General features: G+C 44.8%; 1 protein-coding gene across 1 annotated transcript in view; it reads right to left on the bottom strand.

Moving 5' to 3' along the window:
* Positions 1 to 4030: 4030 nt before the first annotated feature.
* The window catches only part of ENTHD1 (ENTH domain containing 1), a 1212238-nt gene continuing 1190212 nt past the window's right edge, over positions 4031 to 26056 (bottom strand). Inside the window, exon 7 of the mRNA XM_086936470.1 lies at positions 4031 to 4332. Within this exon, the coding sequence (XP_086792596.1) occupies positions 4031 to 4332 (302 nt within the window). The remainder of the gene's footprint in view (positions 4333 to 26056) is intronic.

The following is a 26056-nucleotide window of genomic DNA, read 5'->3' as shown; positions in this document are numbered from 1 at the left end:
CCAAGTTGGCGGTTACAACCTACGGCCTTTCTGGATCTGTTTTTCCGCAAAGAGCTGGGGGAAGAAATCAAAGACTTCTTGGTCCGCAATAAAGGCTCTGTTGATAGTGTTGAGGTAATATGGGAAGCATTCAAAGTTACGGTTTGCGGGTACTGTATGTCTAAGAGCTTTGGGGTTTTGAGGGATTTGCAGAATACGCTACGTAAATTGGACCACGATTTGAAAGAAATGGAGAGGCGCATGGTGAGGGGGGAGGAGGGACAGGTGCTAAGGGAGTTTCGCACAACTTTAACTGAATATGAGGACACTGTGCATAGAAAGGCTAAATTCCGAGGTAAGTACTGGACAGCGCGTAGATATGGGGAGGGTGAAAGACCAGGGAAGGTACTGGCTGAGCCAACTCGGACACCTCGGTGTAATGCGCATGTTATAGAAATTCAGGAGTTGGAGGGACCGCCACACCGAGACTCACAGAGTATTCTAGAGGCATTTACTACACATTACACTGCATTGTATGCGTCTCAAAGGCGGGTTATCATGGATCTAGAGGAGTTCATGGGAGAGGTGGCGCTTGGTTGGCTTGGGGACACCCAGCGGGAGTTTTTAAGCGTCCCATTTGAACTTGATGACATCAGGGAAGCTATTATGCAGCTCCAGAATAGGAAGGCGCCGGGGTCAGATGGCCTTCCGGCTGAATTCTATAAGGCCTATATTGACATCCTGGCTCCGGTGCTCAAGGAGGTGTATGAGGAGTCATTGGAAGTGGGTACGCTACCGCCCTCAATGAGAGAGGCGATAGTCACATCATTGCTGAAACCTGGAAAGCCACCTGAGTCTTGAGATTTGTACAGGCCGTTGTCTCTAATGAATTGTGACACGAAAATCTTGGCGAAAATCTTGGCCAATCGACTGTCCCTGTTGCTTGATAAGCTTGTATTGCCTGACCAGTCGGGATTTGTGCCTGTAGGGCCACATCACACAACGTTAGGACCCTCTTCTCACTTATCCAGAAGGTAGCGCCCGATTTCCCAATTGCCGCAGTCTTTCTAGATGCCACCAAGGCGTTTGACTCGGTAGAGTGGGACTATTTGTTTGGGGTGATGCGGCGAATGGGCTTCCCTGAGATGTACATGTCCTGGATCGAGCTACTGTATCACCTCCCCACGGCCAAGGTGTTCATAAATGGCTACCTGTCCCGACCACTTGTGATTTCTAGGAGCACCCTTTTTGCCCTTGCAGTGAAGCCTTTGGCTGGTCAACGGAGGCAACTGCATCAGGACAAGGCGTTTCGCTGTTATTTGCGGCCAATATTGGTGTCGTTGTATGCCGACGATATTACGCTTTATGTCAGAGATCCACAACAAAATACCAATCCCATCTTGCGCGACTTTGTGAGATTTAGTTATCTGTCTGGTATAGGCATCAATTGGTGGAAATCCCAGATCTTCCCGCTTACATCAGTAGTATCCAAATTCCCGCTGGATTTCCCAATAGAGTGGTGTGAGACAGATTTGCTGTATCTAGGAATACAAATCACTAAAGATAGAGAGGAAACATTACGTGCAAACTACAGCACAGCCATAACACGCTTAACTGCGAATGTAACACGCTGGATATCGTTGCCTCTTTCGCTTGCAGGTAGGGCCTTCCTGATAAAGATGGTTGTTCTTCCTCAGTTCCTCTACCTTTTCCTCAATATTCCTTCTGCCCCGGGGAGGTTTTTTAAAAAAACATTGCGCACCGAGTTGCTCAGACTGCTGTGGGGAGGGAGACTGGCGAGGCTTAAATGCTCGATATTGACGAGGCCATACGAATAAGGAGGCTTCGACATCCCTGATTTTGAGTTATACTATTTGAGCGCCCAGGCACACTACGCATACTATTGGGTAAAACCCCCTTGCTATATGCCAAAAAATAGCTGTGGTAGATTGGCTGGCTGAACCAATACCGCTAACTGGTGTGATACATGGCCCCGTTAGTACGCGAGCGACATCTCCCACCACTGTCTCGTGTACAGTGGCTGTAAGGCATCAAGTCAAGGAGGTGCTTGATTTACCTAACCTCTACTCGTCACGGCTTCCGCTCTCGTATCATCCAGATCTCTCACTTCTACAGGAGAAGGGATTTCAGGGACTTTGTAAGCGCACTAAGGTCACTACCTGGGGAGATCTTTTTCATGATGGAATGTTCTGATCGCTGGAATACCTTCTTCAGGGACTGCCAACACCACCTCTAGATATCTTTCTATACGTGTGTCTTAGACAAGGGATGCGGTCTATACTCCCCGATTTCCCCCGCGAACCGACAAACCTCCTCCCACTCCACCAGATGCTAGGGTCTGCCGATGGGATGCATCTGGTTTCCGGATTATATAAAAGCATTCGAGAGAGTAGAAAAGGACTGCAATGTGGATCCCGTATGCACTGGGGTGAGGAGTCGGGGCGAGAGATTACTGATGTACTGAGGCAGTATTGTTCTAGGCAAACAGCACAGATCTCGGCTAGCAGTCGATTGCGTATTATACATTAAAAGTATTTACATAGATTATATTATAGGCCGGCGAAGAAACTCAGGTTTAGGATGGCTGACACAGACAGGTGCGATAGATGTAGGCAACCGGGGGCGGGATTTCTTCACCTAGTATGGGAGTGCCCGGCCGTACGGGATTTCTGGGAGCAGGTACTGTTGGCGCTGGATGGCATGACAAGCATTAGCTTAGAGAGGGATCGGTTGCTCACCCTGTTGGGGCATACGGCGCAGATCGCTGCTTCACACATGAAGTTTGTTGCTCTATCACTGCTTCTCGCTAAGCGGAGAGTGGCATGCAGATGGGGAAGGGGCAGAGCTCCAAAATTCAAGGAGTGGATGGCTGACCTACTTTACTGCCAGGAACAAAATACCACATATGCTGAGTTACTACCATTAACCTCTAAGCCCAAAGATATTTTGGGGCCCCTTCAGGAATATGTTCTATCGCACAGGGACACAGAGTCGAACGATGAGTCATTAACTAACATATAAAAAAGCCTGTTGTTACAACTAGACAGAATATGTACCTTAGACAATGTGTGCCAATTCATCTGCCAATGCCTTGAATGTATTACTGTACTCATGTGGTGATTACTCTGAGATTTGTGTTTTGCCCGACCAGGAATGATTTAAGAATAATATCAAGTTTCGTGACCATAGGAAGGACGGTTTAATGAGATGATGTGCTGATTCACTGTGGCAATGTTTGATTGTTATTCACTGTGAGATGTACTCTAAAAACTACAAAATAAAGTTTAAAAAAAATCTTCCCTCCCAGGTCCTCTTTCAATAGTACAAGAAAGGAGTTGATGTGAGACATGGTCAGTGTTCAGTTACACAGTTCCTTAGATAATACTTAGCAGGCTTCAATTCGCTCAGGCAGAACGCAGGATTTCCAGATCCCTCTCTCTCTATATCACGCACACGCAAGCACCAGACAATATAAAGAAACGGTTATTATAAAAATAGCCACTGACTTTTATTAGTATTCCTTAAAATAAAGCATTTTTTTTACATATAAATAAGGTCACAGAACACGTGGAGACACACGTTAACAGGAACTTCTTTACTTTTCGACATCAGATAGGTAGTGAGGTATTGAAGGGTGGCCAGATAGACTTCAGGCTGTGTTTTTTCCTAAACAAATTAAACCTAACTGGCTATATTATCCTGAGTACTTAATTTGTTACGTTAACCTGAGTTGTAATGGATAACACAGTCCAATTTTCCAAGTTACTTGTAGCTAAATGTATCTTAAAACGACAAACTGTAAAGTTGGGAAACAGTAGTACTCAAGAACAAATCGCTCTGGTGCAACGTAATCCTTTAAAAGAGATCGTGGCGAAAACAGAAAGAACACAACTCGGTACAGCAGATAGAACAACTGGGACTTGGTAGGAAGTAGTGAGGGGTGGAAAAAGCCAACACTTGGTGGCTATGACGAAAGAAAGAAGTCGAATTTTTTCTAAGGTCAGTGTCTTGTGCTTTAGCCGTGCACAAATTATAAGAATGGATTATGTGAACGGCGGGCAGGTGGTGCTGATGTGAAAGTCTGCATCTGGTCATACTGGGGAGACACCATTTGTGATGACGCGATCGTCATTCCACCTCTGGTTGATGCTGTTGTGCATGGTGCCGTCACTATAATGGAGGTATACTGCGGCTGTGCCTGATGCATGCTCGGGTTGTTGGACATTCCAAAGACAGAAGCTCCACTGGCTTGGGAGGCTGGTGGGTATACTGAGGCTGTAGGACTGGCAAACCCTGGAACTGTACATGTTGAACTCTGTATTGTTGTAGGCCCTAGGAAAAAAAACAAGTCATTTATCAGTGCACTTATACTAAATGTGTTTTAATAGCATTTTAATGTATACATTTGTGGTTCTGATTAATCTAATCTAATTTTGAAGATGAAACAACTCTGTGAGGTCCCTCTCATAGCACAATGTTCCTGTAATAATTTAGATAATATGGGGAGATGTTCAAACATAATCAACTCTTAGGAGAAAATATTTTTTAATGCAAACTGTTCATGATCTTCCAATCAAACAAGCACACCTTCTTTGACAATTTCTAGTCCACACTTTTCTTAATCCTTCTTCAACCCTTTGGTGACACAAATGGTGGTGCTTCTTCAGGTGCAAGGCAAGCAGTGAGTGCAAAGCAAGCACTTTCCAACAGTTCTGGTATTTCTGGCCTTTTTTGCGATGTAAAACCTGAGCTATAGGAAGTGGCTTGGTACCCACTAACAGCATGGGATGTCCAAAACAAATGGGCAGCTCTGAGTGTCACTGGTTCCTGTACTCGAGAGCTGCTGTACATGAGGCAGAGCAAAACAGCACAGGTTATCCAGACTTGCCCTGTCTGTTGTGTGACGAGATTTAGATGACTGCTTCATGCCCGCATGACCATGGCCGCCTCAAGGGAAATGGTGTCCAACAAAGGAGATTTCCAGAAGAAGGGAATATTATATCAGTGGTGACTCATGATGAAACACATTACAAGAAAGGGACTAAGTACTTCCTAAAGTAATCCATGCTTTCTGCTCCTCCTGTCAGGTACAATAGAAGCAGATTATTGTTGCACATGACATTATGTATGAGAAGAATATGTCAGTATTCCTAACCGTGATTGTAAGGAACGCCTACACTACCCTTCAGCAAAGCAGCAATAGATTTGCCAGGAGGAATTTGCTATAACTAGTCACTTGTTTCCAGCCCAATACTCTGATGAACATTGAATGATTTTCCTTTTACACGATGAGAGGTCGAGAAAGAAGAATATAGGATATGATAGCTGAAGAAGCAAGCCAACACTTGCAACTTTCATGGACATCGGGCAAAGGCACCATGAGACCAGCTGACATTACATTCCTCTAATTTCCATTGGTTCCTGGACACCCATGCTCTAAACATGATTCAGCATGGGTCATAGTTAGTAAGCATGTTGAGGTGCTAAGAGTGTGAGAGTACAAGCAACCACAAGTATCTACTTAGCATTTGGTAAATCCAACGATGCAAAATGTCAAGCCAAGTTTTGAATGTTTTTCTATAATTGGATTGATTGTCAATTCTCATTTGAGTGGCCATCGAATTCCAAAGTTTAGCTGACGGAACAGAGAAGAAAGTTCCACTGGTTCGTGTCTTTCTAAAGGGAAGCAAATGGATTACTGAAGCTAGCTAAGTGTGCAGAGATTTTACTTGATGATACATGAGCAGTTTTTGCTGAAGGAAGAGTGGCCCATTTTCAAGGATAGCACTTCAAGCTATGCACATAGGTTTAAAAATAATCCCTCCAGCTACTAGGTGTCAGTGAGGCATATGAAACCCTATGTGGTATGGTGTCAAGATAAGTCTAAAGATGTGGATTTGCTGAGAAGAGATGGTGATGAGATCAGCCTTTGACCAGGATACCTGTGGTGATCCCCAGGATGCAAAACAGTATAGAACTCTTCGAGCAACAACAGCCGGTTGGTCAACAAACAAAATGTAAGCGACAAAGACCACGCCCAGATGCACAAGGGTAGAGTCTAACACGAAAAGGGGAACTGGGAAGGGAAACAGCAAGAGAGGTCCTGAGACGCAAGGTTGGGTGGATGAACTAAGAGGGAGCAGAGGCCCAATACAACTAAGAAACGTTGCCAGGCAAGAAGCCATGAGTGCAGTGCAGTTATACATGCTCTACCGCCATTGACCCGGAAATATAATCCTAAATTGGAAACTTCCCACACCTGCTGTGTTTCGCAGTCTAGGGCATCTCAGCAACAGGTGCCAGCTCTTCCACAGTTCCCAGTTCCTTCTTTTCTAAACCAGGGTGATTCTTTGATTAGCATGGGGCATGGTGCTGAGAAAATGGTTTTTACAGCAGGTCAATGCAGATCTTACATTATGCAAGTGATTGCGTGACCCTTTCTGAACTCACTACTTTACAGAAGTCCTCCCATGTGGTATGCATTAGTAGACTGAAAATCAGTTTGGTAGTAGTATTTTTAATCCTTTATGTTACTGTGATATTAAGAGGGCCATCCAAGTTATAAACCAATGGCATAGTCAAGATGGGAGAGAACCAAAGACATGGAATCCTGGACCTTTCGCTGGAACCCAAGATATATATGTAAATTCATCTTAAGCATCTCATTGTGTGGGAGCTTCGTTAAGCTACTTGGTTTACTTGTGTAATAAAGATTAGCCTCGAGTCCTTGATCACCTATAGGTTCCTCAAGGGGCTGAGTGTAGACCTGTTTATCCAAGATCATGAGGCCAAATTGAAGAGGTATAGTGGTTCATTCAGCTGCCACGTGAACGAATCTCAGTTTTTGCAGAATTGTGTGTCAGGTGGTTAAAAAACCTCCTTTAATCAATTACTTTTAGTCATTTTCCCATGGTACTGAGTGAAGACCAGATTACTTGTGAAGCTTTAGAATGGTTTGATTATAGTTAGCACAGCTATAGTAGTGGGCTGTTACAGAGTATGAACAGGAGGGGAGCAATCATTGTGTCTTGTGCATAGGTTGAAGAACAAGAGTATTCGGAGGAATCTGTAATCCAAAAAAAACTTGATGTTAAAAATGGCATGCTAGGGTGCACTAGCACTTCTAATGCACAAGGATGCGGTCCAAAAGTAACTAGGAGATCTCTCCAGGTAGGAAAAAGTGGCAAGGGGGGGCGAGGAATCTTGCAGCAGGTCCTGGAAGATGCTGTAGCAGTCTGATCTCACTTGAAGCACTATCTTGCAAGTCCAAAGAGAAGGTCTGCCACTAGGTAAGTAAGAGTCTAGAGAAACGCCCACATAACGAAGCATGCTCAACAGCTCTTCAGAAAGACTGTAATGGTTCAGGTTGAGCCACTGACTGGCATGACATTTGAGAAAGTAGCTGTCATCACAAAAGAAAGTGGGACTTGGCAGAAGCAGATATGTATATGTGCTGAAAAGAAGAGGTGGTGTAAATGGCATCCGCAGGCTGAAATTGAAGCAGAGAATCAATGTGTTTGCATCTGTTCTAAGATAAGTTGAGGAGGGTAAGCATCCGAGGCTTAAATGCAGGGCATTCAGCTTACAAGGTGTGACTGAATGTCCATAGCATCTCAGGCATAAAGTAGAAGGGGGAACTGAGACTTTCCTGGACTTCAGGTGGGTGCTGGTTGACAGGCTAGCTACAGACCAATACCTGCTGCTAAAGATTGAGGAAATGTTTGCCTTCTGTCATCTGTCAGGCAAAATTACATCTATTGGAAGAGAAGGAGCAGAAAATGCTATATTGTCAACTGGCTGTGTCTTCTGGCTCTTGCCTTCAACCACTGAACACACTAATGTCTAGATCAGTGCATTATGCTGGAATTCGAGTGGCTCTGAAGCCCACAATCTATCAGAGGACTACAGACCGTCCCTGGAGTGGAAATCATTCATCAGTGTCTACTCACCAATTTACTTGTCATAGGAAGGTAGAGGATGAGTATCAGTGAAAAGTAGAGGCCATAATGCACAGGTTGCTGCAATAAGGCATCGAAGTAAATATCCAAAACTGTAATTAATTCCCTCCTGATTGGTTTTCTGTGTATGTGTGCTTGATGGCAAGGTACTGGTCGCTTCTGTGGACAAACTACATTAGGTAGGAACAGTTTCCCATCCAAATTAGTTGCAGTGCCACCTGGCCTCCTCAATTATTACCAGCTGTTATGATCAACAATGGAAAACATATTGCTTCCCAAATTTACAAAAATAGTAGATTTCTCCACCTTATACCGTCGACTTTTATAAGTAGGGGAAAAGTTGTAAATGTCTGTCATACATCAGCATAGGTGTAACCATTCGCCAGTTATGGCTTTTAATTTAAATCTCGTGTATTGCGCCCAAACAATAATACACAGCTTAGAGGAGCTGTGCTTGTCCAAGCCTATAAAAATGTACTTTTCTATTCTATGTATTAAAGTTGTTATTTCCATTTACAACTTAACAGAGCTTTGAAGAACCGGGTTTTAGAACCCAGCGGCGCCAGGGATAACGCCCGATGTCTTCGGATTCCCCTGCCTCGGCAAACAGAGACACGGGACACTTCTTGATACGTCAAAGACCAAGTTTATTGGTTGCAACCAGGAACAGAGGTCTACGAAGCACAACACGGGTGGTTCGCTAGAGACTGCACAAATTCAATGAGCGGAGCATGCTCTTTTATGCCAAAAATCACATTCCAGGCTAGCATCAATTACGTACAAACTAACCAATGGGATGATGACATTTCAAAAGTGGTACAAAAGGGGGTGGTAATGGACGGAGCATCTGAACCAATCAAACACTCACACCCAGTCAAAAGATCTGGGTTTAATCCATCACCGTTCTTTAGCCCACTCCGCCACCCCAGTTCAGACATGGCTATATGCAAATCAGTCTGACCCCGTGAGTGGGCTAAAGAACGGTGATTAATTAAACCCAGATCTTTTGACTGGGTGTGAGTGTTTGATTGGTTCAGATGCTCCGTCCATTACCACCCTCTTTTGTACCGCTTTTGGCCGCCATAAGTGTGGCAGGGTATGCTCAGACGTGAGTCCCTTGCTCACTTTGCCACTGGATTCAAGCAAGCCGGACTGAAGACGGCTGGAATGCCAGAAACCGGTCCTCGGATGCTTGTTTCCGGTCCAGGGAAGGCATGGCTTGGCAGTTCGGGCTGGACTGTTCCTATGAGGCACAGGGTCAGACTGATTTGCATATAGCCATGTCTGAACTGGGGTGGCAGAGTGGGCTAAAGAACGGTGATGGATTAAACCCAGATCTTTTGACTGGGTGTGAGTGTTTGATTGGTTCAGATGCTCCGTCCATTACCACCCCCTTTTGTACCGGCATTTCAAAAGTAGCGCATGATTACAATCCCACTTTCTGGTTGTCCAGCCCACCAGAAATGACCAAGCACATTCCAATATTCTTGTTCGATCAGGCCGGACAAACCCATCATAAAACCTCAACCCAAATCAGTGATTAAGCCATAAAAAAAGGAACAGAAACAGATGAGAAGCAAGATGGAAGGGTGGGTGCAGTGTACCATAAACTCAGCAATGTCCTGCTCTTTGATCTTTATCTGACCAGCTGCTTAACAAGGAACTGGTTCAGCGAGGTCAGCCTCGGGCAAGGGAGTCAGTTCGGCCAGGTCACACAAGAGTCAATTAAGGTGTACGTGTCCCAAGGACTCGTTCGGCCATAGTCATCGGCCTATGTGAGGGCAACCACACAAAATGGCTGCCGCACACAAAATGGAACCCGAGAGTTCAAACGAAATCCCTGAATACGTAGTGTTCTCATTGATCGATTATGACGAAAACACTCGTACACACCGCACTCGTGATTTGCGGTCCGCTGATACCAAAATCGTCTATATCCGACGACCTTCATTGAACGGGTTCAGAATCTACGAACCACGGACCCTCAAATCACGGAACCACAGACCCTTCTTTTGCCCTTACATAGGCCACAAACCCAAATCCATGTCAGTCTGAATCCAGGTCTATATTCATCAGATCATCAAGATGTTGCTGTAGCATCATGCTAGTACTTAGCAACTCTCTCGGGACAGGTCTCCTTGCACACGAAGTAGCACAGAGGCCACAAATAGCAGGAGCACACTGTACACAGAGACGGAACAGGAAAAGGATAGCTATGATCATCCCAATGACCATCAGAACCTTCCATCCCCACGTGGATATCAATCCCCAAAACCATCCCTTTAACGACCAATCTCCCTTGTCTATATGTACAGACTCGGAGTAGCTTGGAAATGGCCTGGAAGACTGTCGGAGCGTTGTCTGGAATGAAAACGCAGCAGCTCGATTGAATCAATTTACACACTCCACCTCTATCTGCAAGTATGACATCAAGTGCAACTCTATTCTGAAGTGTCATAAGTCGATCCGACTGGAGCTCAGCAGTCAAGTTACTAAGGGGACCGGCAGTTTTGACTACGGTGGACTCAACCACTCTCGTCAACTGGCGAATGTTCCTGCTGTTAGTCATCGGTCCCCAGAACGGCAGAAAACCCTTAAAGAAATCTTCCAACTCTTGCCCTGCGGTATCATCCTTACTGAAGACACCTCTAGCAACTCTCATCTTATGGTAATCTGCCGCAGCTGAAAAAGTGGGAGGCAACAGGAAAGAAACAAAACATGTGCCCGAGAAGTCAGGGGGCAACCATGTATACGGTTTGTCATAACAGATGAAATAGGCACCCTTAGCTGCTAGAAACGCTGGGGAAGTCTGAGATGCAAATACATAAGTCTCAGTGCAAACACTCTTCCCTAACTGAGCTTTCGGATTCTTGCCATTACCTTGCAAACAATAGCGACCCTGATGGGGCACTATCCAAATCGGTGGAGAACTTTTCGCTCACTGGTTAACACTCAGACTAACTCCATATCCAGTAACGTTCCAACCAATGTATGGTTGTCTCTCATCTCTCGGAATAGTCTCATACGAACTAGTTCCTTTGACCATGTCGACTATACCCTTGGCCAGAGCACTATTCTTCGGATTATTTTTCGCTGAACGTTGGGGATAGACACTATGAGCATAAATGAACATCGTTCTATATGCCCAAATAGAACCATTAAGGCTGAAAGGCAAAACCAAGTACGGAATACCTTTGTCGGTCGTATGGGGCATTAGGCCACAAATCCAACAATTTGTCGTGTTCATAACTAGCTGGTGTTGGTGCAAAAGTTGAATAAAGGAATTATTAGCAAATTCCAATCTTCTAACGATTTCATGTTCGGGCAGAGGGTGAAAAGAATGGGAAGAAATAGTAGGAGGAGGTATAGGTTGCATAGTGGGCATGAGCATCAATTTAAAAGTGAATGTCACATAACCAATTAAAAATATCATTAAGCTAAGCAACATGAATAAACACAGTATTAAAAATTGTTTACGAGTCATCAGTTTGCAAATTTTGCTCTTAAAGCTTATTGTCTCAACAGGTCTCTCCATCTCGAAAAACTCCATCCTCACTAATATGATGCTCGCGTGGTAGGGTGTTCTATGCTAAGGAATGCCTCTGTCAGCCCAGGGCAACTCCCTTAGGCCAACCAGAACCGTCGACCTAGTGTCTCCGGCTTGCACTCCAAAGATTTCGGCAACCGCGACCCTACAGCTGAACCCGGATGGCGGTTCGAAAAACAAAAATCAAAGTAGTTCCTCGGAGGAGAGTTAACCTGCAAACAGAAAAATCATAAAAAGAACTTTATTTCTTTATTAGTCCTGCGACTCTTGGTCGCAAATTATAACAGTCTTTGCCAGGCAATGTTTGTTCACGGAACAAGAGTTCAGGCTCAGTAGTGTTCAAACGGTTCAATGGAGGCACAGCTTCTTGAAGAAGATCGTCACTTTCTTTCTCAGTGTTTGTTCCAATCAAACAGGCATCGCTGAATGGCAGAAAACGAGGCACGGTCTCAGTCTCAGAATCAGGAAGTCCCTTCTGGACCCACCGGTCGTACGGCAGGGGCAAAGGCGCCCTTTTGCAGTGTACGCCGTGGATCCAATTCTTTTTACCGTGCATTCGTACTGCGGAACGTGTCGACAACAACACGAGGAAGGGTCCTGTCCAGCGGGGCTGCTCGTTCTTGCTCCGCTGAAAATTCTTAATCAGGATCCAGCTACCCGGTTCGATGGCGTGACCTGGATCTTCAGAAGGCTGTGGCAGAGTGTCATGAACCTGTTGAAGTAAAACACGCAATTTAGCCGTCAGTTCATACAAGTAATCGAGCAACACAGGATGTTCAATCTCACAAAATTTTGTCGGTCTTGGCACACCCCAAATGTTCGCCGGGCGGCCAAACACGACCTCATACGGACTCAAACCCATTCGTGAATGCACAGTCATTCTAGTGGACAGAAGGGCTAGGGGCAAAGCATCTGGCCATTGTAAACCAGAGCTCGCTTGAATTTTGGCTAACTTCAGTTTTAGAGTGCCGTTGTAGCACTCGACTAGACCAGCTGATTGGGGGTGATTTGCAGCCTGAAACTTCTGCCTAATTCCTAAACCGTCACACACTCTCTACATCACTTGACCCACAAATTCACTCCCATTGTCACTCCAGATCATTCTCGGCTATCCATACCTAGGGAAGAACTCTTTGATAAGGGCTTTCGCTGTGGACAAGGCAGTATTGTCCTTCAAAGGGTAAGCTTCCACCCATCTAGAAAAAGAGCAAACAACCACCAACACATACTTTAGGTTGTTGCACCTCTCCATGTGGATGAAATCTAGCTGCAAAGCCTCAAACAGATACGTTGGAGGAGCAAAATGACCAGCTGGAGTTGGAATTCCCTTACCAGGATTGTACATCAAACACACCATACAGTTCTTAACCAGATTATCTGCACATTTAGGAATTCCAGCATTCTGCCAAACCGGAGCCAACAACTTGCAAATCCCTTTCACGCTGATATGTGCCATTCCATGAGCCATTGCAACAACTGGAAGCACATACGCATCAGGTAACAACCATCTCTGATGCTCTGACAAATCAATCCAACAACCATTCGAATCCAGTCTACCCTTACTCTCATCTCATCACATTTCTCGCAGTTTCTTTCGCGACTTCATCTGCAAACGCATTACCGCGACCAACATCATCCGTAACTTTCTTATGCTCACTGCATTTTACAATCGCTACTTGCAATGGCAAAGTAAGTGATTCAAGAAGTTCATTCACCAACTGACCATGCTGGATTTTTGTCCCATGCGAAGTCAGGAACCCACGCTCTCTCCACAAACGCCCAAAACTATGGGCTACACCAAACGCATACTGGCTGTCAGTATACACAGTCACTCGTTTTCCTTTCGCCAACACACACGCTCTCGTCAATGCAATCAACTCTGCTGCTTGCGCTGAATTATGTGGGATACGTGCAGCTTCAACAATCGTATGCAAAGTCGTAACAGCATATGCCGCAGTCGTATCACCATTCGGAAGCTTGAAGCACGAACCATCAACCCACAAAGTACCATCACACTCTGGAAGAGGAGTATCCCTAAGGTCTATCCTCCCTTTTGTTTCTTCCTCAGTTCTAAGGAAACAATCATGCTGTTCTGTGTTATCTGACTCAACTGAAATCGGCAACAACGTGGCTGGATTCAACGTGTTGCATCTCTTAATATGCACATGACTCGCTAACAAGGTCAATTCGTAACCCGACAACCAAGCACTAGTTAAGTGCTGTGTCTTGGTACGATTCAACAAGGTATCCACTGCATGTGGAACCATCACAATCAGTGTATTGTCCATTACCAAACCAGCAGACTGTCGAATCGAAACAGCCGCTGCTGCTGTAGCTCTCAGACAACTCGGCAACGCTCTAGCTACCGGATCCAAAGTCGACGAAAAATAAGCACATGGATGCTGCTTATCGCCAAATTGTTGAGTCAAGACTGACATTGCACATCCCTCTCTCTCGTGGACATACAATGTGAAAGGCTTGCTGTAGTCGGGGATACCCAACACAGGAGCCGAACACAACGCATTGCGTAATTCTGAAAAGCTCTTTCGACATTCGTCAGTCCAAGGAATAGGATTAGGAGTATCCTTAACAGTAAGAGCTATCAAAGGCTTTGCTAACAACGAGAAATTAGGGATCCACTGTCTACAGTACGACGTAATACCCAAAAACACACGTACTTCTCTCTGTGTGGTAGGCACACTCATTTTCGCAATCGCTTGAATTCTTTCTGGGGTCAGTTTCCTTCCCTCCTTCGATAAGAGGTGACCTAAGTAGGTAACTTCTTGTCGACAATATTGCAAATTCGAAAGAGAAACCTTATGATGGAAATCAGACAAGTGACGTAACAACGACAAGGTAGCCTCTCTACAAATCTCTTCATTGTCGGCAGTAACTAACAAGTCATCAACGTACTGTATAAGAGCAGCACCATCAGGTAAAACCAACAAATCAGTTGCGTCTTCAAAGCTTGACTATAGATCGATGGACTCTCGCAATAGCCTTGAGGAGCGCGCTTAATGCAGAAACTTCGTCCTCCTCAAGAGAATCCAAAGATATCTCTACTTTCCACAGCAATCGGAATGCTGAAGAAAGCGTTCTTCAAGTCAATCACCGAAAACCACGTGGCTGTAGCCGAGATTAAAGTCAGTAAAGCGGTGATATCAGGCACAACAGGAAATTGCGGAGCAACAATCTTATTCACCTCGCGAAGATCGATCACGAACCTGTATACAGGAGGTTGTGAAGAATCAGTTCTCTTTAGAACGGGCAAAACCGGACTATTGCACACATTACCTCTTGTTTCCTCAATCACACCTTTCTCAATCAGATCATAGATGATCGCCAAAAGTGCTCTCTCACCATCACTCGAGATACGGTACTGTGGAATGCGTGGCAATCTAGCATTCGCTTTCAACGTCACAACATATGGCGGAATCTCTAAAAGCCCAAATCCTGAAACAACAAATAAATTACCAAATGTACAAGTTTATTAAAATATCATTAAAAACCAAGTAAAATTAGGTATAGTCAAAATCAAGGGAAAACAGACAATAAAGGGAACATACAAACTTAACAGTTCATCATATAAGTTCCTAAAGTTTAAAAGGAAGGAGGAATTCAATAAGGTTATATTCAGTATCAATCAGAATAGTCCTTAGCTAGTCATATGAATTCTCTCCCCCAATCCTCAACGCGTTTCGACGGGCAGGTAGAATTGCAGCCGTCTTCTTCAGGAAATTTATTAGCTGTATTCCCCAGAGATACTTTAGAGTGGACGAAAAAGAGCAGATAGCTCCCGCTTGGTCTTAAACGGGAAAATTTCTTTTCTGTGCCAAGTATACGTACAGAATATAGTATTTCTTATATGTTCCTCTCAGTAGTCGGCGCACTTAATTCTCTAAACTTGAACCCAAGACCAGTTCTTCGTTGGGTTTTACATCAAATAAAATCTTGCAGTATTATGTGCACGCGGTAGTTAGGATATATCGATTAAAACATCTCACAATTGAGAACAATTCAAAAATGTTAACGCCAGCTAGTAGGTGATATGGGGCTGCTTTCGTCCTCCCATTAAATCACATTGAGTCATACAGTCTAGTGTGCACGCGGTAGTTCCGATGTCTAGATTAAAACATCCCAAAAATGGAAGCAATAAGATAGTCTTTACGCCAACTCTTAAATGATATGGGGCTGCTTTCGTCTTCCCATTCAGTGGTGGCTACTATTCCTCTTCATAGAATCCGGTAAGCTTTCCGCGTGCCTTCACCATGGAGTGCTATCCGCTTTCCCAGCACTGCTCTTTAGTCTGTCTGCATTGTCAGTTGTTTTTATGTTGTGTTGATTAGTGTGGCCAAAGGGAATTGCTTTTTTGACAAAGTCAACAGTTGGTACCCCATCCCTTTGGTAGAGGGTCCCTCTCTCTTTTATTAGGGAATCTCTAAAAGGCCTACATCGTTCGGACCAGTAGCCCAAAGAGAATCAGGGAGAGAAGACAATTCAGGTGGAAGTCGATCTTTAGATATATACATCGGAGAGATCACTCTCTTACCCAACGTAAGATGTACTCCTGAAGGAGAACAATATAGCGTTGCATACAATCTATTTAACAAATCCAATCCCAACAAGTTCTCACCACAACCGGTCGTCAAAATGAGGGGTGCTTCGAATCTACGAGGTCCAACAGAAAGAGACAACGGACTAGAAATCGGATTTGTAACCGGGGCGCCAGAAAAACCTACTGAAACATTCTTTAAGCCAGACAAAGGTGCGCCAGGGAGTTTAGAGTGCATAATAGAACTCTTCGCTGCACCAGTATCCAATAGAAAAGGCTCTGACACACCTGATGCAATCACTTCAACATAAGGTCCACTCTGATCTACTGGAACTGAAACAACTCCCTCTCTTTGTCCATGGCTGTCCTAGCAATCATTATCATTCACTTCCTCACCTTCGACATAGTAATCGTCCGCATAGTACTGTGGCGTCCTACCAGACGCATCATTCTGCTGAACAAAGCTATTCATAGAATTCTGTGGAGGCAAAGAACGCGCGTTCTGACCACGACCTCTACCTCTAGATGCTTGTTGAACACCTCGACCTCTCACACTAGAAGCCCCATTCGTGCGCTGCAACAGAACCGGACAACTACTCTTGAAATGGCCTTCTTCTTTGCAATACGCACACTGATTAGGACCAACGGGAAAATGTGGTTGAGAAGACTCGTACCTTTGCGAGTGTCTCGAATATGGCTGATTCTGCTGATAATCGCGCTGATTATTACGGGCGGATATGCTTGCTGTAGAAGAAATTTAGTCTTCAATTCCTTAGTCTTCCTATCCGCTTTCTCTATCTCATCCTTATCTGCCGCAGCTGAAAAAGTGGGAGGCAACAGGAAAGAAACAAAACATGTGCCCGAGAAGTCAGGGGGCAACCATGTATACGGTTTGTCATAACAGATGAAATAGGCACCCTTAGCTGCTAGAAACGCTGGGGAAGTCTGAGATGCAAATACATAAGTCTCAGTGCAAACACTCTTCCCTAACTGAGCTTTCGGATTCTTGCCATTACCTTGCAAACAATAGCGACCCTGATGGGGCACTATCCAAATCGGTGGAGAACTTTTCGCTCACTGGTTAACACTCAGACTAACTCCATATCCAGTAACGTTCCAACCAATGTATGGTTGTCTCTCATCTCTCGGAATAGTCTCATACGAACTAGTTCCTTTGACCATGTCGACTATACCCTTGGCCAGAGCACTATTCTTCGGATTATTTTTCGCTGAACGTTGGGGATAGACACTATGAGCATAAATGAACATCGTTCTATATGCCCAAATAGAACCATTAAGGCTGAAAGGCAAAACCAAGTACGGAATACCTTTGTCGGTCGTATGGGGCATTAGGCCACAAATCCAACAATTTGTCGTGTTCATAACTAGCTGGTGTTGGTGCAAAAGTTGAATAAAGGAATTATTAGCAAATTCCAATCTTCTAACGATTTCATGTTCGGGCAGAGGGTGAAAAGAATGGGAAGAAATAGTAGGAGGAGGTATAGGTTGCATAGTGGGCATGAGCATCAATTTAAAAGTGAATGTCACATAACCAATTAAAAATATCATTAAGCTAAGCAACATGAATAAACACAGTATTAAAAATCGTTTACGAGTCATCAGTTTGCAAATTTTGCTCTTAAAGCTTATTGTCTCAACAGGTCTCTCCATCTCGAAAAACTCCATCCTCACTAATATGATGCTCGCGTGGTAGGGTGTTCTATGCTAAGGAATGCCTCTGTCAGCCCAGGGCAACTCCCTTAGGCCAACCAGAACCGTCGACCTAGTGTCTCCGGCTTGCACTCCAAAGATTTCGGCAACCGCGACCCTACAGCTGAACCCGGATGGCGGTTCGAAAAACAAAAATCAAAGTAGTTCCTCGGAGGAGAGTTAACCTGCAAACAGAAAAATCATAAAAAGAACTTTATTTCTTTATTAGTCCTGCGACTCTTGGTCGCAAATTATAACAGTCTTTGCCAGGCAATGTTTGTTCACGGAACAAGAGTTCAGGCTCAGTAGTGTTCAAACGGTTCAATGGAGGCACAGCTTCTTGAAGAAGATCGTCACTTTCTTTCTCAGTGTTTGTTCCAATCAAACAGGCATCGCTGAATGGCAGAAAACGAGGCACGGTCTCAGTCTCAGAATCAGGAAGTCCCTTCTGGACCCACCGGTCGTACGGCAGGGGCAAAGGCGCCCTTTTGCAGTGTACGCCGTGGATCCAATTCTTTTTACCGTGCATTCGTACTGCGGAACGTGTCGACAACAACACGAGGAAGGGTCCTGTCCAGCGGGGCTGCTCGTTCTTGCTCCGCTGAAAATTCTTAATCAGGATCCAGCTACCCGGTTCGATGGCGTGACCTGGATCTTCAGAAGGCTGTGGCAGAGTGTCATGAACCTGTTGAAGTAAAACACGCAATTTAGCCGTCAGTTCATACAAGTAATCGAGCAACACAGGATGTTCAATCTCACAAAATTTTGTCGGTCTTGGCACACCCCAAATGTTCGCCGGGCGGCCAAACACGACCTCATACGGACTCAAACCCATTCGTGAATGCACAGTCATTCTAGTGGACAGAAGGGCTAGGGGCAAAGCATCTGGCCATTGTAAACCAGAGCTCGCTTGAATTTTGGCTAACTTCAGTTTTAGAGTGCCGTTGTAGCACTCGACTAGACCAGCTGATTGGGGGTGATTTGCAGCCTGAAACTTCTGCCTAATTCCTAAACCGTCACACACTCTCTACATCACTTGACCCACAAATTCACTCCCATTGTCACTCCAGATCATTCTCGGCTATCCATACCTAGGGAAGAACTCTTTGATAAGGGCTTTCGCTGTGGACAAGGCAGTATTGTCCTTCAAAGGGTAAGCTTCCACCCATCTAGAAAAAGAGCAAACAACCACCAACACATACTTTAGGTTGTTGCACCTCTCCATGTGGATGAAATCTAGCTGCAAAGCCTCAAACAGATACGTTGGAGGAGCAAAATGACCAGCTGGAGTTGGAATTCCCTTACCAGGATTGTACATCAAACACACCATACAGTTCTTAACCAGATTATCTGCACATTTAGGAATTCCAGCATTCTGCCAAACCGGAGCCAACAACTTGCAAATCCCTTTCACGCTGATATGTGCCATTCCATGAGCCATTGCAACAACTGGAAGCACATACGCATCAGGTAACAACCATCTCTGATGCTCTGACAAATCAATCCAACAACCATTCGAATCCAGTCTACCCTTACTCTCATCTCATCACATTTCTCGCAGTTTCTTTCGCGACTTCATCTGCAAACGCATTACCGCGACCAACATCATCCGTAACTTTCTTATGCTCACTGCATTTTACAATCGCTACTTGCAATGGCAAAGTAAGTGATTCAAGAAGTTCATTCACCAACTGACCATGCTGGATTTTTGTCCCATGCGAAGTCAGGAACCCACGCTCTCTCCACAAACGCCCAAAACTATGGGCTACACCAAACGCATACTGGCTGTCAGTATACACAGTCACTCGTTTTCCTTTCGCCAACACACACGCTCTCGTCAATGCAATCAACTCTGCTGCTTGCGCTGAATTATGTGGGATACGTGCAGCTTCAACAATCGTATGCAAAGTCGTAACAGCATATGCCGCAGTCGTATCACCATTCGGAAGCTTGAAGCACGAACCATCAACCCACAAAGTACCATCACACTCTGGAAGAGGAGTATCCCTAAGGTCTATCCTCCCTTTCGTTTCTTCCTCAGTTCTAAGGAAACAATCATGCTGTTCTGTGTTATCTGACTCAACTGAAATCGGCAACAACGTGGCTGGATTCAACGTGTTGCATCTCTTAATATGCACATGACTCGCTAACAAGGTCAATTCGTAACCCGACAACCAAGCACTAGTTAAGTGCTGTGTCTTGGTACGATTCAACAAGGTATCCACTGCATGTGGAACCATCACAATCAGTGTATTGTCCATTACCAAACCAGCAGACTGTCGAATCGAAACAGCCGCTGCTGCTGTAGCTCTCAGACAACTCGGCAACGCTCTAGCTACCGGATCCAAAGTCGACGAAAAATAAGCACATGGATGCTGCTTATCGCCAAATTGTTGAGTCAAGACTGACATTGCACATCCCTCTCTCTCGTGGACATACAATGTGAAAGGCTTGCTGTAGTCGGGGATACCCAACACAGGAGCCGAACACAACGCATTGCGTAATTCTGAAAAGCTCTTTCGACATTCGTCAGTCCAAGGAATAGGATTAGGAGTATCCTTAACAGTAAGAGCTATCAAAGGCTTTGCTAACAACGAGAAATTAGGGATCCACTGTCTACAGTACGACGTAATACCCAAAAACACACGTACTTCTCTCTGTGTGGTAGGCACACTCATTTTCGCAATCGCTTGAATTCTTTCTGGGGTCAGTTTCCTTCCCTCCTTCGATAAGAGGTGACCTAAGTAGGTAACTTCTTGTCGACAATATTGCAAATTCGAAAGAGAAACCTTATGATGGAAATCAGACAAGTGACGTAACAACGACAAGGTAGCCTCTCTACAAATCTCTTCATTGTCGGCAGTAACTAACAAGTCATCAACGTACTGTATAAGAGCAGCACCATCAGGTAAAACCAACAAATCAGTTGCGTCTTCAAAGCTTGACTATAGATCGATGGACTCTCGCAATAGCCTTGAGGAGCGCGCTTAATGCAGAAACTTCGTCCTCCTCAAGAGAATCCAAAGATATCTCTACTTTCCACAGCAATCGGAATGCTGAAGAAAGCGTTCTTCAAGTCAATCACCGAAAACCACGTGGCTGTAGCCGAGATTAAAGTCAGTAAAGCGGTGATATCAGGCACAACAGGAAATTGCGGAGCAACAATCTTATTCACCTCGCGAAGATCGATCACGAACCTGTATACAGGAGGTTGTGAAGAATCAGTTCTCTTTAGAACGGGCAAAACCGGACTATTGCACACATTACCTCTTGTTTCCTCAATCACACCTTTCTCAATCAGATCATAGATGATCGCCAAAAGTGCTCTCTCACCATCACTCGAGATACGGTACTGTGGAATGCGTGGCAATCTAGCATTCGCTTTCAACGTCACAACATATGGCGGAATCTCTAAAAGCCCAAATCCTGAAACAACAAATAAATTACCAAATGTACAAGTTTATTAAAATATCATTAAAAACCAAGTAAAATTAGGTATAGTCAAAATCAAGGGAAAACAGACAATAAAGGGAACATACAAACTTAACAGTTCATCATATAAGTTCCTAAAGTTTAAAAGGAAGGAGGAATTCAATAAGGTTATATTCAGTATCAATCAGAATAGTCCTTAGCTAGTCATATGAATTCTCTCCCCCAATCCTCAACGCGTTTCGACGGGCAGGTAGAATTGCAGCCGTCTTCTTCAGGAAATTTATTAGCTGTATTCCCCAGAGATACTTTAGAGTGGACGAAAAAGAGCAGATAGCTCCCGCTTGGTCTTAAACGGGAAAATTTCTTTTCTGTGCCAAGTATACGTACAGAATATAGTATTTCTTATATGTTCCTCTCAGTAGTCGGCGCACTTAATTCTCTAAACTTGAACCCAAGACCAGTTCTTCGTTGGGTTTTACATCAAATAAAATCTTGCAGTATTATGTGCACGCGGTAGTTAGGATATATCGATTAAAACATCTCACAATTGAGAACAATTCAAAAATGTTAACGCCAGCTAGTAGGTGATATGGGGCTGCTTTCGTCCTCCCATTAAATCACATTGAGTCATACAGTCTAGTGTGCACGCGGTAGTTCCGATGTCTAGATTAAAACATCCCAAAAATGGAAGCAATAAGATAGTCTTTACGCCAACTCTTAAATGATATGGGGCTGCTTTCGTCTTCCCATTCAGTGGTGGCTACTATTCCTCTTCATAGAATCCGGTAAGCTTTCCGCGTGCCTTCACCATGGAGTGCTATCCGCTTTCCCAGCACTGCTCTTTAGTCTGTCTGCATTGTCAGTTGTTTTTATGTTGTGTTGATTAGTGTGGCCAAAGGGAATTGCTTTTTTGACAAAGTCAACAGTTGGTACCCCATCCCTTTGGTAGAGGGTCCCTCTCTCTTTTATTAGGGAATCTCTAAAAGGCCTACATCGTTCGGACCAGTAGCCCAAAGAGAATCAGGGAGAGAAGACAATTCAGGTGGAAGTCGATCTTTAGATATATACATCGGAGAGATCACTCTCTTACCCAACGTAAGATGTACTCCTGAAGGAGAACAATATAGCGTTGCATACAATCTATTTAACAAATCCAATCCCAACAAGTTCTCACCACAACCGGTCGTCAAAATGAGGGGTGCTTCGAATCTACGAGGTCCAACAGAAAGAGACAACGGACTAGAAATCGGATTTGTAACCGGGGCGCCAGAAAAACCTACTGAAACATTCTTTAAGCCAGACAAAGGTGCGCCAGGGAGTTTAGAGTGCATAATAGAACTCTTCGCTGCACCAGTATCCAATAGAAAAGGCTCTGACACACCTGATGCAATCACTTCAACATAAGGTCCACTCTGATCTACTGGAACTGAAACAACTCCCTCTCTTTGTCCATGGCTGTCCTAGCAATCATTATCATTCACTTCCTCACCTTCGACATAGTAATCGTCCGCATAGTACTGTGGCGTCCTACCAGACGCATCATTCTGCTGAACAAAGCTATTCATAGAATTCTGTGGAGGCAAAGAACGCGCGTTCTGACCACGACCTCTACCTCTAGATGCTTGTTGAACACCTCGACCTCTCACACTAGAAGCCCCATTCGTGCGCTGCAACAGAACCGGACAACTACTCTTGAAATGGCCTTCTTCTTTGCAATACGCACACTGATTAGGACCAACGGGAAAATGTGGTTGAGAAGACTCGTACCTTTGCGAGTGTCTCGAATATGGCTGATTCTGCTGATAATCGCGCTGATTATTACGGGCGGATATGCTTGCTGTAGAAGAAATTTAGTCTTCAATTCCTTAGTCTTCCTATCCGCTTTCTCTATCTCATCCTTATTCCTATTTTCATAGGACTGGGCTGTAGCTAAAATCTGCGCTGACGTAGAAACGGCCCAAGCACTTTCAGAATCCTTCAACCTATTGCACAATTCTGTAAGCAAATTATGAACAAATTTGTCGACGAACAATCTCTGACCACCTTCGGTACTCATATCCTGACCACTGTGGTCTACAAAGGTCTCTTCGAACCGCGTGAAAAAGTCAGACACAGTTTCGTCTTTTTTCTGCTTACATGCAGACAACTTGTCCCAATTAACACGCACTTCAGGCATTAAAGTCTTCATATAATTAATAATCCGAACAGGAAGGTCAGTAATCATCCTCAGGCTTGGCACCACCTACTTGTCTATTATCGGCATCTCTAAGATTATTCCAAGTCTCACCTAATTCTTGCGCATGATCCGTATGACGAATCTTACCCCAAATAGGCTGTGGAACAACATTCCCAAACAACATGTCTATGTCTGCCAGATTCATGATACATGAACTCACAGTCTGAGTCAGCTCTTTATAGTACCCTGCTGGATTTTTGCGCGGATCAGGCAAAGTCTGCTTATGCGCCAAGACTTCAGCACGCTTCCAAGGAACATGTACCCAAACACGCTGAAAGTGTGCAGCAATAGGTGGATTAACAGTTGCATTAGCAGGTCTCCAAACTGGAGGAACCTCACGCATCGGATATTGAGGCGCCTTTCTCCTAACTGACGAATCAGGCTCAAACAGTCGGTCAGATGGAGACTCACTCCTAAACGACAACAACGTCGCAACTGCTTTCTCAACTTCGAGACCCACAACAGTCCCTTTCACAAACTCAGAACGTATACGGTACAACTCAGGAAGAGTTTGTCCTACTTCACTATCTTCCCATTGTTCACGAAGGAACGAACACATCATATCGAAAGCGTACCGTTGTTTTGGTGCTTCCCATTGATGGAAAACATCCTTAACACCCTCAAGATCATACTGCGTAGGATACGTAATCCATTTACGCGCCATGTGATCCAACACTGTCCTTTCATCAATATTAGGCAATTGACTACGCGATTGTCTACGCTAGACAACAGGAGACATACCCAATGAACCCAACAGAGGAGAAAAGATACTAGCAACCGCATCAGTCATTCTCTGTCGAGCAGAAGGAGAAGGTGACAAAAGAAGAGGAGACAGAACAGTATGAGAGGAAGCCAAAGTCGGACCAGGAGAAGTATACAAGACAGGCGTAGGAGTAGCAGACGAAGGAGGTAGCAAAGGCGGTAGCCCTTGAGAAGGCTGCACCAAAGGAATAGTAGCCAACGGAAGAAGAGCTGGCTGTGGAGGAATCGCAGGTGGCAAAGCAACCGGAGGTTGCGCAAATACAACTTGTGGCGGTGCAGTAGCATTCTATGCATAAGGGGGTGACGAACTCAATAGGTGCGTCATTAAAGGATCTTTCACAAGATCTTTCTTCTCTTCTTGCTCTTTAGGCGGCAAAGCTGGGTAGCACCTATCTACCGCTAATTTACGGACCCTAAGCATCTGTTCGCTCTCTTGTTCTTCCTCATTATCCCTAAACTGTATAGCAGCTTGCACCATTGACATACCTCGTTCACGTTTATTTTTCTTCGCTAACTTAATTTCTTTCTGTTTGGCTTCTTTTCGCCATAAGCGGAAAGAGTCAAACATCGCCGGCCGGGCTTTCTTCTTGAACAGTTTAACTTTGAGATTGTCTAAAATCTCCGTTTCAAAGCTACCATAACGGGGCCACTGTAGGACACCATCTTTTCTCGTGTATTTTACCCACATTTCATTATACGCGATGGGGCCCACTCCATGTTTTACGTAGAGCTCATATGTCAAAGTTCCAATCGGAGGAACCGGACACGAATCCTCCAATCGGGAATCCCTGGTACAACCAAAACCAAATATCTTTCCAGGTCTGCTAAGACCAGGCATCTTCGCTCACTAGTCTAGCTTCAAACTTCAAGGGAAATCTGAAAACGATAATCTCGTGAAAACACGAGTCCCTCGGTTTGGGGCCTGCAGGTACCAAATCAAAGCGATTCCGAAGGATACCCAAACAAAACTAAGGACCGGGAGACGCTCCTCTCATACTTAACTGAAATGTCGATGGAGTCACCAGAAGACCCGTCTATTGTCTCACTCTACAAATCGTCTAATGGCTTCAAGACAGGGCGACAGTCAGGGCAGCAGTCCTTCATAGCCGTCGTAAAGCGGGGAACCTCGCAGCAAAGACCTTCGGACCACGACGACATACAGGGGTCGATGAAGTAGCAGGCCTTCCTCCAGAATTTCCACACGAAGCTCCTCGCGATCTTCGTGCTTGGACTGGTACCGCTGAAGTTGCCCCACGTTGGGCGCCAACTGAAGAACCGGGTTTTAGAACCCAGCGGCGCCAGGGATAACGCCCGATGTCTTCGGATTCCCCAGCCTCAGCAAACAGAGACACGGGACACTTCATGATGATGTCAAAGACCAAGTTTATTCGTTGCAACCAGGAACAGAGGTCTACGAAGCACAACACGGGTGGTTCGCTAGAGACTGCACAAATACAATGAGCGGAGCATGGTCTTTTATGCCAAAAATCACATTCCAGGCTAGCATCAATTACGTACAAACTAACCAATGGGATGATGACATTTCAAAAGTAGCGCATGACGACAATCCCACTTTCCGTTGTCCAGCCCACCAGAAATGACCAAGCACATTCCAATATTCTTGTTCGATCAGGCCGGACAAACCCATCATAAAACCTCAACCCAAATCAGTGATTAAGCCATAAAGAAAGGAACAGAAACAGATGAGAAGCAAGATAGAAGGGTGGGTGCAGTGTACCATAAACTCAGCAATGTCCTGCTCTTTGCTCTTTATCTGACCAGCTGCTTAACAAGGAACTGGCTCAGCGAGGTCAGCCTCGGGGAAGGGAGTCAGTTCCGCCAGGTCACACAAGAGTCAA

The sequence above is a fragment of the Lissotriton vulgaris genome, chromosome 1_1 (assembly GCF_964263255.1).
Source record: "Lissotriton vulgaris chromosome 1_1, aLisVul1.2, whole genome shotgun sequence".
NCBI lineage: Eukaryota > Metazoa > Chordata > Amphibia > Caudata > Salamandridae > Lissotriton > Lissotriton vulgaris.
This window is presented reverse-complemented; position numbering and strand designations above follow the sequence as displayed.